The 15,908-nt window shown below is 42.9% G+C and overlaps 1 protein-coding gene across 1 annotated transcript in view; it reads right to left on the bottom strand.

The window, feature by feature from the left end:
* RPAP1 (RNA polymerase II associated protein 1) overlaps positions 1-15,887 on the bottom strand; it is a gene marked incomplete at its 5' end in the record, with an annotated part of 17,249 nt that extends 1,362 nt beyond the window's left edge. The window contains 11 exons of the mRNA XM_010163533.1: positions 368-544; positions 2,795-3,599; positions 4,891-5,033; positions 5,487-5,636; positions 6,554-6,749; positions 8,757-8,866; positions 10,810-11,011; positions 11,779-11,958; positions 13,278-13,435; positions 15,409-15,588; positions 15,756-15,887. Of these exons, the coding sequence (XP_010161835.1) occupies positions 368-544; positions 2,795-3,599; positions 4,891-5,033; positions 5,487-5,636; positions 6,554-6,749; positions 8,757-8,866; positions 10,810-11,011; positions 11,779-11,958; positions 13,278-13,435; positions 15,409-15,588; positions 15,756-15,887 (2,433 nt within the window). The remainder of the gene's footprint in view (positions 1-367; positions 545-2,794; positions 3,600-4,890; positions 5,034-5,486; positions 5,637-6,553; positions 6,750-8,756; positions 8,867-10,809; positions 11,012-11,778; positions 11,959-13,277; positions 13,436-15,408; positions 15,589-15,755) is intronic.
* Positions 15,888-15,908: the final 21 nt, after the last annotated feature.

Here is a 15,908-nt window from a genome sequence, read left to right as displayed (position 1 = left end):
TGCACCTTACGACCGCCTCAGGCAGAGGCTAAATCCATTACAAGCTCTCTCTGCCTGCTCAGCTCCCTCATCCTCTCTGATTCATTCCTCCCCTCCATACCATAGCCCACATAGTTCCCAACTTCGAAGGTTTGTGCAGGATTGCCTACCATTAATATGAGTGCTTTAGGGTATAATGAACAAGAGCTACTGTCTGTATCTCATATGTGGATTCTCAAACAGCTGACCAGTCCTCAAAACATTTGCTTACAATCTTTGTTCTCAAGCACAGGGTCAGTGATTCACCACAAGCCACACTGGACCCTTGGGAAGAGCAGGTACAAAATGCAAAGCTTCCAGCCCTGAGGCTCTGCTATCCATTACCTACCTGTGTCGTGCTGTCCTGGGAGAAAATAAAGCTGTTGACATGAGCCAGAGCCACCACGTACAGCACAGGACACCAGGTATGGCGCAGTGCCCCAGTGACCAGGCTTCGGAAGTAGAGACGCAGGAGGTTCAGGTTGTCCTCAGGAGGGGAAGTGTATCGCTCGAGAGGCACAGGGAACTGCAACAAACCCACACAGAGACAACGTTACTAAGGAGTGAGGAGGAGTTCATGACTTTAGGGTACCCTTCCCCAGCTGTTTGTGTGTGCATTCCTATATAACACAGAATCACAGGGGTTGGAAGGGACCTCTGGAGATCATCCAGTCCAACCCCCCTGCCAAAGCAGGTTACCAGGTTGCACAGGAAAGAGTCCAGGTGGGTTTGGAACATCTCCAGAGATGGAGACTCCACAACCTCTCTGGGCAGCTTATGATGTACCTCGGTGGCACAAACCCCATTTGGAGCAGAACTGTTACTGCCCACACTGACTAACGTGACATGCCTTTGACAAAGCATCCTCAAGACCTCTTCAGCTTTATGGAGAGATGTTTTACAGGTTAAATGACTGCAGTTGCTTTTTGGCACAGGCAAGAAGAGTGGTTTCAAAGTGAGGAGACAGAGTGCTTTCAACAGCAGAGCATCCTGCTAATTTACCAGAGACCAGTACACTGACCTATGCATTTAGCCAGAAAAGGAAAGCAGATATATGTGCCAGAGTTAAAGTTGTTGTTAAATTTCCAACATTTTCCGACTTCACTGTCTAGCTTTGAAAAATAGGTTAGAAAAGCTTTTAATAGCAACTTGGTTTTGTTCGCTTCTCCCCTCTCCAGAAGTCCAATTTTTATTCTTCTCTAATTTTGAGGTAAGTTCTACAGGGCTAAAATTACCTGTTTCACTTTGGAGCATCTTCTTTGCACAATTAAAGACAATCATTGATTTTCCTCAATTCCTAAAGCACTCTGCCCACTAGGTTATTCCTATTGCCCACTAGGGTCTTTTTAACTCAACTTAAGGCAAAAAAAGGGAAAAAAAAACAACCAAACAACACCTCCTCAAAGTGATCTTGCTCAAATTTTCCAGCACAGACTTTGTGTTGAAGCAACACAGCAATGAAAACATTGTTCAAAGTATTTAAAAACTTCTAAGCACAAGAAAAACAGTATGTTTTGAAACGTTCTCCATTGTAACATATACCCCAATTCACACGGTACTGAGGCATCTGGTGTTGAGGGATCAAGACAAGATAGAGCACGTGATGTAGAATCAAGGCTTTTGTCTGGAATAAGGTTTTCAGCTCTGTTCCTACTTATATTTGTGGATCTGGAATAGGGAAGGGTTAGTGGGAAGATCAAGAGAACGGAGAGCTTACCATAAGAAGCAGACCAGAGTATCTTGGCTTACCTGGCTTAACAAACAAAGGCTCATCTGGCCATAATGATACAGAAAAACTGGCTGCAGGGCTATTACAACCAGAGCAGAAGTGCTGCAACCACACAGTGGAAAGCACTGAACTCACATAAACTGCTGGGTCACAGTTGCTTGGAAAACAAATCTTGAAAGGTTATTTTTGTATTAGCAAATATTTAGGGTAACATCGGGTATTGTCTGTCAACAGACACAGAACTCAAAGCCAGCTAAATTCCATCTCATGCTCTGCTCATTCAAAAAGAGATGCAGTCCTGCACTTGATAGATCATCAAATTTTCTCACTTGAGTTACCCAGAAAAGCACAATTCTAGTATAACTAAAAGTGGAAACACGGCTGAGAGCGAAAACAACTGTTTGCCCATGCACTGAGCAAGGACAAGGCTCTCACCAAGGTAAGAGAAGACATATTTAAGGGAAAGGTAATTGCTGGCAGAAGAACATGGGGTACAGATTAGCCCTTCACACATACAGGCCATAAATTAGAAGGAGGTTCTCAACTATTAGACCAAGCAGAGTGTGGGACAGTTTCCACTGAAGACTGAACAATTTCACAGCTCCCGCCTTCCACATACACACACTATCTGCTCTCAAAACAAAGTTCAACAGGTTTCTGAAAATTATTATGTGACAAGGGCCTGCACCTACAGGGGCAGGACTCTGTTCCTCAGACTTACAATACATCAAGGTTTTTGTTTTGGTTTTCGTTGTTTGTTTGTTTATTTTTTTAAAGAAATAACAATAACAACCACAAAAAACCACACACTGCTGTCACAGCCCTAAATCAAAAGAATATTGCTCTCCATACCTATTCTATTTTATGTTCCATGCATTGGACTTCCTTCAGGGAGAATGAAAAGCTTCTAAGCAAAGAAAGCGTGATTATTCTACTGGACAAGGAGGGATGAGGAAGAAGGGTGAGTGCTGGGAGGATGCCCACATCAAGGTTGGAGAAACACAGGCAAGAGCCCAGTAACAGGCACCTACCATAAGCCAGGATTACCTGCTGGAGCGGCACTCCCAGTGCCCGCAGGATACTCGTGTGCTCCCCAAAAACAGCGAGACGCAAATGAACGCTGAAACGCTTCTGTAGAGGTAGAAGAACAAAGACTCCAAAGAGTGGATCTCCAAAGGAGACACCTTCAAACTGTTCCAGGAGACTTATATAGAGATCGTGGAAGGATGCCAAACCAGGGAGAGGAGCATCCAAGTTTAGGGAGTCCAATGCCTTGGGTTGGCAATACACAGAGAGAAGGGCAGCTGTGTAGCGGTGGATTGGTGCTTCTAGAAAGAGGTCACCACCTGTGAGGAAGACACACATCAGCCGTGCAAGTTTGGCAGCAGTAGGGATGCTCTGAAGGGTTTTAGCACGCCAGCTTTCCAGCAACAAGACCCACTGTAGGTTCCAGGTCACAGTGTTGACGAGATCAAGTGGGAGAGAGTTCAGTACAGCCCCACGTGTCTCTGCATTAGTCACTTTGTTGTAGAGGCTGATAAGTGGAAAGAATGGCCAGTCTGAAGGCAGGATGGGCCCTCTGACCTCAGGAAGCAGCATTGATTGGATGAGGTAATTCCGTCCTTGGTAGGATGCTTCGGAACGCATAAGGGTAGGCTGCAAGTGGACAAAATGAGAAAGGTAGCAGGAGCGGATGAAAGGCAGATTCTGGTAGGATTCTCTCAGCAGAGCACCACGAGTAGCCTTTGAAAAAAATGCTGCCGCAGAGCCAGGCTGTGCCAGTTTGGCACTGGAACCCAGATGCAGGATATCGGAGAAGTCAGCTGCTTCTGGCCCTCCAGCTTTCCCTTCACTGTAAGATAAAGACAAACATCAGTTTAAGAAAGAAAAAAAACAAATTAAAAAAAACCACACAGAAATTATTCTCCACGATCTTCCTAGATTAGAGAGTAGTATATGCACAGCACTCACAACATTTCCTACAGCATTCAGCTATGCTAGTACTGAGTGCCTGCAAAGCATCAGCTATCTTGGTATTTACAGGGAATTCACAGAACTACATTTGGAGTCAGCAACACTAAGGCCTTGCCATGAAAAAGTTCCACACAATGCCAGCAGTCTGGTATGGAGGCTGTAACCCCTTGTTCAGACAGGCAGTCTACTTACCCACACAGCTGAGATGAAATACCACATATCATATCAGGCCTACACGAATCAATAAGACAGTTCTCAAAAGAGCAGCTTTGCAGCTGGCAGTCAGGGGAACCATACAGACTGGCAGTTAGAAATTGGGGGTGTGTGTTTGTACCACGATCTCAGTTCAGAGACTGACCATAGTCTCACATTACTTGCCAAATTCTCCAAAATGGTAGCTCTACAGCAGATATTTGTAAAAAAACAAAACCAAACCAAAACAACCCACCACCACAAAACACAAAACAAAATACCAGAACAAACAAAACAAAACAAACCCACCACCACCACCACAACAACAACAACAACAAAAACCCCAAGACACCAAACCACCCAAACCAACCCACCCACAAATATTCCTTCTTTCTGGAAAACTATAATATCTCCTTGCAGCACCTTGGTCTAACCTCAACCTCCTGGCAAATTTTAAAGAGACTGTGATGAACAAGGTAAACTGCTACCATTTTCCTTCTTCACATGTGAGATGCTCATGATTTCTTCCAGTGCAAGGTGGAACACATCACAGTTGTCAAATCAGCAAAAATTTGTGTAAGAACTTGTACAATAAGGGGCTGAGAAAGACTTAATAAGCTTTTCAGGATGTCAAATCCCCATGGATTTTCTAGACTCAGTTGTCTCAGGATAGCAGATGCTGGGCCTTAGTGAGAATCAATTCTACCAGGAATGACAGGACTCTTGCCACAGAGGAGATCAAAAGAAACTGGTCACGCTTCTCAACATTGTTACATCGAAGAGAAGTCTGCAACCACACTGCTGGTCAGATTGGAAGGCTCAGTGACTGACAGGATGCCAATGAGAACTCAAATTTGAATACAGGCCTTATTAAAGGCCAAAAATTATGACAAAATTGCAGTGCCAACATGTGCTGCTTCAATTCTCCCAAGTTTTCCCATGTACCAGTCTACAGAGGGAAAAAATGCAAAGCTTACGGAAGAAACTCGGGATTAAAGGCAAGATCCAGTAGGACTTGGTAAGCCAGATGCTCACTCCCTGGCAACAGACGGCTCAGCAATGCCATGGCAACACAGTGATGGAGTGAGGCATGCTGGGTGTAATCCGGACAAGTGCCTGCCTGTACAGGAAACAAAACAACAGATAAATCACTGTACCATTTGCCAACAAGGACAGGAGAGTCAACTGAGACACAGATCTCACCAGAAAGTGAGAGACTGAAGCAGACTGCAAGAACTGACAGCATTCATACCAAGAGCTTTCCGCTTCCCCTGATAGTTTGACATCTTTTTTAGCAGCACACTTGAAAACTTTGTTCTCACTCTAGCCCAAAGACAGGCAAAAATATAATTTTGCCATCCAAAGTATTTTGGATCTAAATCCCCACATCAGTAACTAAAGATACTGTTTATTAACAGGGTATGAAAGAAAGCTGAAGAGTCCCCAGACCTAAGTCAGATATGAGAAAGAACATGGATGCAAAGACCCGTTGCCAGCCTGACACACTAAGTTGGAGAGGTCAGGGTGAAGTCAGTTCCTCGGGTGAAAGAAATGAAAGGAGTAAGAACAATACCATTCTCCGAGCCAACGCTAACACAAAGTACTGCAGGTGATATTCATGGCGCAGGATCCACGCAGATGAGGGAGTTACAGAGGGAGGTCCGGTCTGCCAGCTTTGATGCAGATAATCCCTCAAGCCTCTGAAGCCCAGCACAGAGCTGTACTATAAAGGAATCAGAAGTGGAGAGACAAATACTGCTAAGACAGTTCGTGGTTGGAAGAAAGTAAGACACAGCCCTCTTCAAGGCCCACCCCCTACCTTCTCCCATGAAAATTCCTCTTGGCTACTCCAAAAGGGATACTTAAAAATAGCCTGATAAATATTTGCCTCAGGGCTCACCTGCATCCATCGTGACCATCCCCTCTGCAGGTAACCAACAGTTACTGCCTACATTTTCCATAGTGCTTTGTAAGGCAGAATTCTGGCCAGTGGCTTAAGAAGTTCTACTCTCACCTAGCCAGATATTGCTATTAGTAACCGGTCAGCTAATTCAACATAAGATGGCAAAGGAAGGCTTTGAGAAAGCTTCTCCTAGGTACTCCATCTCCCTAGGGCTCTGCCATTTCCGCTTTAGGGTGTGCACTCTTCCAGGATTCTCTCACTCTAAAAATTCAGGGCTACCAGAAATGGAAAGAAACCTCTTCAGCCACTGTAGCACTCATTCTCTTGTTTAATTTTACCCATTTTTCTTGTTATATATGCTTCAACCATCCCTTTCCTCCTCTGACAGTTATTTATTTTGCTTAGCCACACAACAATTATTTAACCCTTCTCAACGTTCTTTATAAATCCATCCTTTAAGCATTATCATTCATCACCTGCCCTATAATTCCAGCTTCCCAGTGTCAACTGGATATTGGAATTCAGAGACAGAAGATATTTTTCAGATCCTCGTTCCAACTGTTCTGAAAATGGTGGTATTTCTATAGTACTTTTATCTTTTTAAAATAAAAATACACAATTCCTTTTTAATAGTCCTACTAACATCACTCTTAAGCCTTGGCATATACACCTACTAACCTCCCTCACAAGTATATCATCCTTCACCTAGAACTTACAGTGAGAACATCTATTCTCACCTTGCTGGTCAGGCCTTTGTGAATGTCAGTGATGTTATTGATGAGAAACAGGAGGGCAGTGAGGAAGGGGAAAGGTGACTTGGAGCCAACGAGACTCAAAGGAGGTTTGCCTCCCACGCAACTCAGAGACGCAATGCTGAAGACCAATTCTGGTGCTGGGGAACAGGACAGAGGGTTGCACAAAGCAGAACATGGCCTGTGTGAATAGGTAAAGAGAGAGGGGTCAGGTCAAATGCACTCGTGCTGCTGATGAATTATCCTGTAGGAATATTACTATCTGAACTCTGCCACGCTTTGCAGTTAAATGGAAGCCCCAAAGACCGTGCAAGAGAACAGCTAGTAGCACAGCTGGTCAAGTAAGCACTATTACCATACAAGCAAACTGTCATGAATTCTAATCTTCAGCTAAATTGTTCATGACGTGCAGAAATACTGATGCAGTGACGCATCTCTGGTGTCAAACATTTGAAAGCACTGGGGCTTTGATTAAAAAAAATATAAAAACCCACATTTCCCCATGTACATACGTAAAGTAGGCTAATAAAGCTGCCCACCCACTCAAGACATTTCAATAACAAACTGGCAGGCAAAGCCAAAAAGCCATCTTATATCTGAAATTGACATTGCAAAAATGCTGCTCCTTAGGTACTCATGAAATGTATATTTTTAAAGTCTGTTCAGAAAGAACCTAGCTTTAATGTACATGAACATGATGACCATGCGTACGGCTCTTGGTGTGTGCCCTCATTCCCCGCAGGGGAAACTACAACTTTCCATACCAGCAGCACTTACAGGGCCCACACTTGACACACCACGTGTGTACAGGCCAGAGCACTACAAGGAAGAGTGACCACAAGCATGTGGCTCAATGGTAACGGAGCAATAGGGCAAATCCTGTCAGAGATCCATACCTATGACAGAGAACTAACTCTTTAAATGCATTGCTCTTCCTTCTACTGGCATTATCATGTAGGAGATGTGTAAACACACCTGGGGCCTAACCTGCCCAGAATGTGTAGACAAGATTGTCAAAATATTAAGGCACGGATTAGCTGACTCTTTATTTTTACCAGCCAGTGTTAAGAACAGCCTAGGAGAATTCTTGCTGATGGGCTTTTACAGACTGACCAAACCCATTGTTTTCGAACCTCAAGGGCAGGCAGGAAAGGGTCTGTTGAGTGCACTTGCATTGGAAGGCTTGTTGCTAAGAGCTTCAGACCTCAGTTCTCCTCCGCCCTGGAAGTGTTTAAGGCCAGGCTGGATGAGGCTTTGAGCAACCTGGTCTAGTGGAAGGTGTCCCTGCTGATGGCAGGGGGGTTGGAACTGGATGAGCTTTAAGGTCCCTTCCAACCCAAACCAGTCTGTGATTCTATGATTCTCAGTCATGAAAGAACATAGGCCAAACTGTTTGGTGACCATTCAAATACCACTAAATGCAAGGGCCTTTATATCAGACGTTCTCAGAAGCAGCAGGATGTCTCCCTAACTACAAGTTAGGTCTTTGAGGTTCCTCCTCTCCAGAGGACTGATCACAGGCTAGGAGGGAGGCTCCCTCTACAGCAGAAAGATGGAATATCTGCAGTGCTGAACAGTTCCCAGCGCCAGAGACAAAGCTTATGTTACTCAAATGTCTGAAAGAACAGTTTGGTATCTGGCCTTTCACTTTCCTGCAAGGGCCTTCGAGGCCTCAGTGAAGCCCTGAGTGAGTTTAAACATGACAGCCTAGTTTAAATTATTTTATACAAGCAGCATCACTCAGAGCACGTGAATGGTACATGCACATACACACTCACTTTCCCCGATGTAAAAGGAACTCAAATTGATGTTGGGTTTTTGTTTTGCTTTGTTTTTTTAAACCCATGAAACCAAAGAATCAAAGCCAAAAAGCCAAGAGTGACTAAAATCAATCTGAAATTGATACAAAAATCACAAGTCCATGGAAGGGCAGAGCTGCAGACCCTGCAGCAGCACCAGTAGGAAAGGAAGAACTGGAGAACCTCTGTGGCCATCATGCTATTTGCCATGAGGGGAGAGAGGACAAAGCAGAGTGTAGACAGAGCCCTACTGCGCTCTAATTCACGCATATGGGGCACATATGTACAGGGGAAAGAAATGGGAGAGGGAAAACTGCCACACAGTACAGTGTAGAAATTAGGCTCCATTATCTTCTGGCAACAGCATCTTAGCAGTGAAATGACTTTACCTGAGCAGGTCCCACATGCTGTGTATGGCTGGCTGGCTGAGAAGGGGTTGCAGCACCTCAGATGTCAAACGTTCCAGTTCCTCTAAGCAGTCAATTGGATTGACTGATGGCTGCAGAAGACATGGAGAAAGACAGGAAAAGATGGTGAATGAAGACATTCCAGTGAGGGCAAAAAGACAGGTTGATTTAATTGCTTTCTCTATTATCTTTTTGACAGACAACATCATCTACATAGTGGTACTGCTCTAGCTTAGAGCTGGCCTCACTGCTGGTAGGGTGGAAGCTGAGAGCCAGCAATTCAAGGTGTTCTTGCACTCCAGTACTAAAATGGATCAAAGAGATAACTGGCTGGAAATAAAGTATGGGATCCTTGGGATCAAGATTCCCTAAATGAAAACTTGCCCTAAGTGGCTAAGCACCACTCCCCATACCATCTACGTGCTGATCTTTCCATTAACTTGAAGATGACAGACACAAAGGTGATCAGAACTACCTCGAGAAAGCAGAGTGGTGCCATGAGGGTCTCAAAAAAAAAAAAATTAAAAAAAAAAAAAAATCAACTGTATAAAATGCAATTGACCTACCCATCAAAGCATGACTGTGGATGAACACTGCACAGAGGAGGATCTGTGGCTTTTAGAGAACCATCCGAATTCTTCCGACCCTAGTAAGCAATATTCCAGGTTGAAGGAACATGCTGGCAAATTTTATTGTTCTTTCCCTTCATTAGAATGCTGCTTTAGGATACAGAAATACTAATTCCTATAACATAAAATCTAATTTTCCCCCAGGTGAAATCCCACTCCAGAAATCAGTAAAACCTACATGAAGATGTTCACCTTAGTTCCTAGGAGTCTAACAAAAATACTCCAAGAAGTCCCAGTATACACCAACCTAGTTACAAGTTGATTTTTTTTTTTTTTTTGCAAGTCCATTTAAACATGCTACATGCAATTTTATTTTTATTTTTTTAATCAGATTAGCTAACCACAGGTAGATGATTGAACTTCTTAAGTGGAAATAAAAAAAAAAATATTATGTCATAGTTCAAGGACTTAAATTATTTTGTTAGCCACTCTTCTGGGATATCTATAAAGGTTGAAAAGGAATATTAACCTCTTGGTTACCCTGGTCCTCTAATGCTCAGGACCTAGTGACACCATGTGATGGGTACTACCAAAGTTTGGGATACTGAAGACATCTTTGAAAGATACTGGCAGCTTCCCCCCCAGCCACAATTTCAGTTGCTTCGGGCAAGTTTCAGAGGAGTTGCAGAAGTGTAAATAACTACAGCCATTAAACTACCCCACACCTTGAAGACGGCTCTCCCAGGTCAGAACTCAGGCACATCAGTTGGGCAGTAAAGAGGAAACTTGCATTTATCTTTAGAACATGAATCTCTAAGGTAGCCAAAGTATAAGACATTATTCTTGAACAGCATCACACTGACATGTCACCTTCAGAAAACTCACTTTAAAAGATGGTAACATACCACAACTGTAACTGTAACAAGAATTTGACCTTAAACATCAGCAGGACAGGAAATAAATTTATCTTTATTGCTTCCTATTCAAAGTTCATATGGCATGACCCTCAACACTCAATCTTCCAACCAGATTACTGCAGTGTAGCTGTCCATGTGTAAGCTCTCAGACCACAGCAAATGCAAAAACATGCACCTTGATGTAGCCCACAAGGAGAAAGGACTGTCAAACTACATTAGGTCATGTTTGCTTCATGCTTTGGATCTCTGCAGTAAAGCAGAACAGTCACAGCATTACCACGTACCTTGATTGAGATGCAGAGCCCAAAGGAAGAAAGGACAAAAAAGGGAGACAGTGACATTTGTCACTGTTAATGTGAGGGATTAGCAGACTTATCTGACCCTAAATGCCATGTAGCCTACACGTGAGCTGTGGTTAACAAAATCTAGTCCTCAGATTGATACTTCAACATCTCTTTTTCAGCATTTCCTCTAAATTCAGGTTTTCAGAGGTAAGGCACAAGCTGATGCTGGTGAGATGAGAATACATCCTGTATTTTCAGGCCTTACCTGTTGGCTGCAAGCACTGTAATAAACTCCCAGGTAGATCACATAAGTTGTGGTCAGAGGCTGCAGAGTTTGCCAAGTTTCTGTCTGGGATATCTCCTGGAGGAATTTCTTCAGACTGGTCTCAATGAAGGGTTGTAAGCCTGACACTTGATTCCACGCTACTGGAGGAGGTGGAACCTGTTCAGTGTCTTCTGAGCTATTACTGAAACGCAATGGAAGAATGAAATAGGATAGTGAGTATGTCCCAGCAACAATTGCCTCTCTAAATCATCACTTTTGATAGCAAGATTTCCAATTACATGTAGTCTGGAAGGCAACACTTGACAACAGCCACTAGGGGAAAAAAAGGTCTTTGCACATTCACACAGACCAGACCAAATCAATTTAGGCAGAAAGGACAAATGCAGAATCCACTCATGAAAGCTGAAGGTTCTTCAGCTGCACTACTCTGTTCTTGAGCTATGCTCTGTTTTTATGAGACACACTACCTCAGTATCCAGCTTTAGTTAAAGAGTTCATTGCTTTTTGTCAGAAAAAGTATCTGTCTTCAATCAAATCCTACTGCTTTGATGTCTCTCAAAATCAATAGCCTCTTAATCCTTACGCATCTCAGTTTCTGCAGAGAAGTTCTTTTCTCCAAACCTCAGGAAGGTTACTTTCTTTTCCCCAAAGGGAAGGTCAAAGGAACTTCCCAGCTCCTTTCAGCAGGGCATTTGGCTAACACTGCCCTTCTGACCCATAGCTGAATGCAGATTTTTCACTCCTGCCTCTTACCAGGCTAGCATGTACACAGCTGTCAGACTAGATAGAGCTTCTGACCCTGTGTCAGAGGGAATACACCCACCACGCAGGGATTCACATATGGGACAGTAAACCACCCAAAATGAAGGAAAAAAAGAAGGGTCTCCAAAACAAAGAGAGGAAAGACCATTCAGATACACAGAACTGGTGGTGAGAGAGAAGACCTACCTGCTTAGCTTGGCCTGCAGCTCTGCTGTGTAGCCTGCTGTTTGCGTCACGTGTATCAGCAGAGTAACTACTGCTGTAGCTCGCTGGACAGACAACTCAGTCATAGGGCTCTTCCCACAACAAGTGCTGAGCAATTCAGGTAGGGACTGCAGTATCCTCACCAGCACAGGGTAGAGATCTCTACAGTATGAATCACAGAACAGATAAGGTTGGAAAGGGTCTCTGGAGATCATCTATAGTTCAAGTCCCTGCTCAAGCCAGGTCAGTTTGAGTAAGTTTGCCCAGGAACATGAACACTTGGATTTTTAGTATCTTCAAGAATGGAGAGTCCACAATCTTCTTGTACAACCTGCTCCAATGTTTGATCACATTCACAGCAAATTTTTTTTTTCTTACGCTTAAGTGAAATTTCCTGTATTTCCATTTGTGCCCATTGCTTCTTTTACTTTCACTTCATACCACCGGAAGAACCTGGCTCTACCTTCTTTACACTCTCTCATCACATATTTATAAAGATTGCTAAAATGAGATTATGAGAATCATCCCTACCACCAAAACAACAAAAATAAACAGGCATGGAAAAAAGATGACAAAGGAAGAACACTGTTATTCCAAATTCAGCTTAATGGATCTACCTAATATTCTGCCTCCAAGCATTCAGATAATCTCTTGGAAAAACTACTTATTACTTTTATTCTTGTCCCCCTAGTTCTCAGATTGTCAGCCAAAGTATCCACAGCTATAATCAAGCAAGTTTAAAGCATCTTCTGCTGTTTCTCTTTCCTCAACATTATTTAAAGTCCTAAAAAATTATACAGTTTTTACTCTTTATTAACCAATACACAAAATGATGTTGCAGAGAGAGAATATCCCTTCTGAAACTTAATACTGGCCTCCCTTTTACTCCTCTTCAGAGCAACTCCATAGCCATCTCTGTGCTTCCAAGTCATTTTCAGGAGGAAAATTCAATGCTTGAGGTAGGTCAGACTTATCCCAGTTCAGACCTTGATGGTCAAGCACAAGAATTTGTATGGAACTGAAAGTCAGCACAGCATGCAGCTTCTCTGCATCAGTCTGCCTCACTTAGCATGCATGCTGGTGACTGCTACCTACGGACTGCCTTCAGGTCATCAGATTCAATCCTAGGTCCCACACAAACTACATGTCTTGATGTCACACAAGCACAGTTTATTCACACCTTCAAGTGGAGAAAGATGCAGCCCTAAAAAGTCAGGGTGATCTCCCATAGTACAGAGGAGAAACAACAAAATACCAGTGCTTAAACACAGGAGATAAGGAACAACCAGAAAAAATACAACACAACACAAATACCTTTAGAAACTGAAAGTTTTACTGCAGGAGGCCAGAGAAATGGAGATAAGACTCCCTGAAGGGAGCAGAGACTGAGGCTGGAGACCCCAATATTTGCCCCTCTGGAACAGGATGTCCATTTTATCAGTTGTGCCGTCCACCCACCTTTGTCCAGCTGCAAACTGTACCTGTAGAGATCACAGGCCTGACCATAGCCAGCAGCCACAGCCCACAGCCGGAAGGCTTCGGTGCTTAGCCTGATGGCTTCTTCCCTTGGCAGGAGCAGATCCAGCGGGTCTTCAGCTATAAATCGACTTAACCGACTTTTCATTTCAAATTTGTTAAGCTGTAAAACAAACAAACAAACAAAGAAATGAATGAGCAACAAAAAAGAGAAAGGGATAAGAGACAACAGTTACATGCATCATTATGTCATTACTGTGACACGCCAAAAGAGCTGCAGATTTCAATTCAGCTCCTTCTAAACTCCTCTTGCACCGTTCAAATCTGTCTTTATCTTGTGTAATCTGAAGGAGCATACTACAAAGGATCAATAAATGGTCAATAGCTATTAAGAAGAGAAGTATTGCAGGAAGGGATGCTTAGGTATTACCTAATCCATTCCTAACACAAATCAACTACATCTAAATCATTCCTGACAGAGGTTAGTCGAGCCCACGCACACGCTTGTTTTGGATGTTCTCTGCAGCATTTATCTGATCATAAATAGAACTCTATTAGTCAAGATTACACATAAAGATATATCTTATGAAAAACACTGTATACAAAAGTACTGAATTGATGCTGATATTCTTTTTGCAAGGTCACACTAAAAGGTTTTCAGACATCCTATAACTTAAATCTTTCTATGATTCTGTGTTTATTTTATAGTAAGGGTACTTCCTGCCTATTACTTTTATAAGATTATAGAATTTTGATGCCTTGGAAATGTTCTGAGGCTATTTTAGTATTGAATTAAGCGTGACATGACTCATTTGCAGTTCTCTAGAAATAATTTTTATCCTCCCCAACAACTGGGTATTTTTGCTTAACCATAAAAAATAAGAGCTTCTCTTTCCCGCTCCCACACATACAGAAGTTTGTGTGGGCTCTGTCTAAACAAATGAGATGACAATGTCTTTTTCACAACACAAGGACATATTATAGATAATTTAAAATTCAAATCTTTAGGGACATATTGTAGGAAAATCAATGCACACCAGCAAGAAAGCAAAGGAGCTGATGAATCAAACTATGAATTCTGACAACCCTCCTACGGAACAGAGGGCAAAGTCAAATTTACTTCCAGAGGAGAAAGATGGAAGAATTTTGTTGTTAGCTAAAACAAATTCCTACATTGATGATTTTGATTTATTTTTTTTTACTATCTTCCATTCCCATGTTTAAGTGCCTGTAACAAGCCATATGTGAATGCAACAGAACCAAAGCCTGAGTGGCAGGAACCTTGTAAGCAATTTTTGCATGCCTCGAAACACCTGGAGTACACAAAGCCTGAAACAGAGTAAAATTCAGAGATTTTCTATTATGTTCCTAGCACCACTTAACAGCCTTTAAATACCCACTACCCATTGCCAGCATATTATTCTATGTATTTTACAGCACAGACTGATGTTCTTCTGCTGATGTTAGCAATTTCCTGGATGGCAATTTATTAGTTGCTATTAACAATACTGAACCAAAACCCCCAAGAGGTGCTCACTGCACTGTAATGAATGCTGCTCTTGGTAGATGTTACGCATTTATAGCACCAGTGTGATGACCTATATGAGCGAATGCAATTATCTCTGAAGTGGAAAACCTGTCCAGAAGTAGATAAGAGGGGTTGGATATACTGATAAATCACCTCAGAGTTATTAAGACAAACGAATGGCAGGAAAGTTCAACCAGGGTTGTAAAACACAAGGATAGCGATTAAACCTCTGGTTTATACAGTCCTAAGGTGCCTATCACTGGAACACAGGAGAGTATAGAGCATCACATACCAGCGTGTGCCCTAAACATCTGCTGTTGGTCAGTATCACCGAGCTGTACTATGTGCTTTTGCATAACTGCACTATGTAAAACACAAAAAGCAGAGAAAAGCTTGAGACAGCTCTTCTACCAGTACAGAGCAGGCGGCATCATTATTATGATGCTGTCAACAACTCCTTCAAAACACACATGTGCACCTTCTTCACAATGATTATTTCAGCTTCAGCTCGCAGTCACCTCTAATTAATCCTTTATCTTTACTTAGAAATGAAGACACAGAGAACAAAGGCCTTTGCACTCAGAAAAGCTCTTCTGAGAATCACTCACCAGCCTGGCTGTTGCATTTCGACCTCCAGATGCCAACACTCTGATGAACTTCATAGCAGTGGAGCAAGGAACTCCATGGAGGCTGGTGAGTAAACACCCTGGTTCAGCCACTTGGGGATCCCACTGAGTAGGGAGAAATTCCCTGACAATGGTCTCGATCAACCGAGGACAGTCAAGCAGCTGAAGAGAAATAGCAGTCAGCACAAATAACTAAGGCACGCAGATATACAGACATGCAAAACACACAAGTTTGTCTAACCTCCTTGCCATAACTCTACCTGCTTCTTTCTTCCCTTTCTCAAACCTTTCTCTACCATTCTGGAGCTCCTGTAAAATGGGAAATTTACCTGGCTGCATGCTTCAGAGGAGTGCCTTGCTATGTGGGTGAGGATGTGCAGTATATCCAGGACTACTGTTGGAACAGGTCGTACCACCTCCAGGATGTACCTCAGCCGGTGCTGGATCCGTGTCTTCAAAAGTCCCTGAAAGGAGGTGGGGGG

The sequence above is a fragment of the Antrostomus carolinensis genome, unplaced genomic scaffold (genome assembly GCF_000700745.2).
Source record: "Antrostomus carolinensis isolate BGI_N321 unplaced genomic scaffold, ASM70074v2 scaffold4050, whole genome shotgun sequence".
Classification (NCBI taxonomy): Eukaryota; Metazoa; Chordata; class Aves; order Caprimulgiformes; family Caprimulgidae; genus Antrostomus; species Antrostomus carolinensis.
The sequence above is the reverse complement of the archived record's forward strand: the minus strand, read 5'-3'. Positions and strand labels throughout refer to the sequence as shown.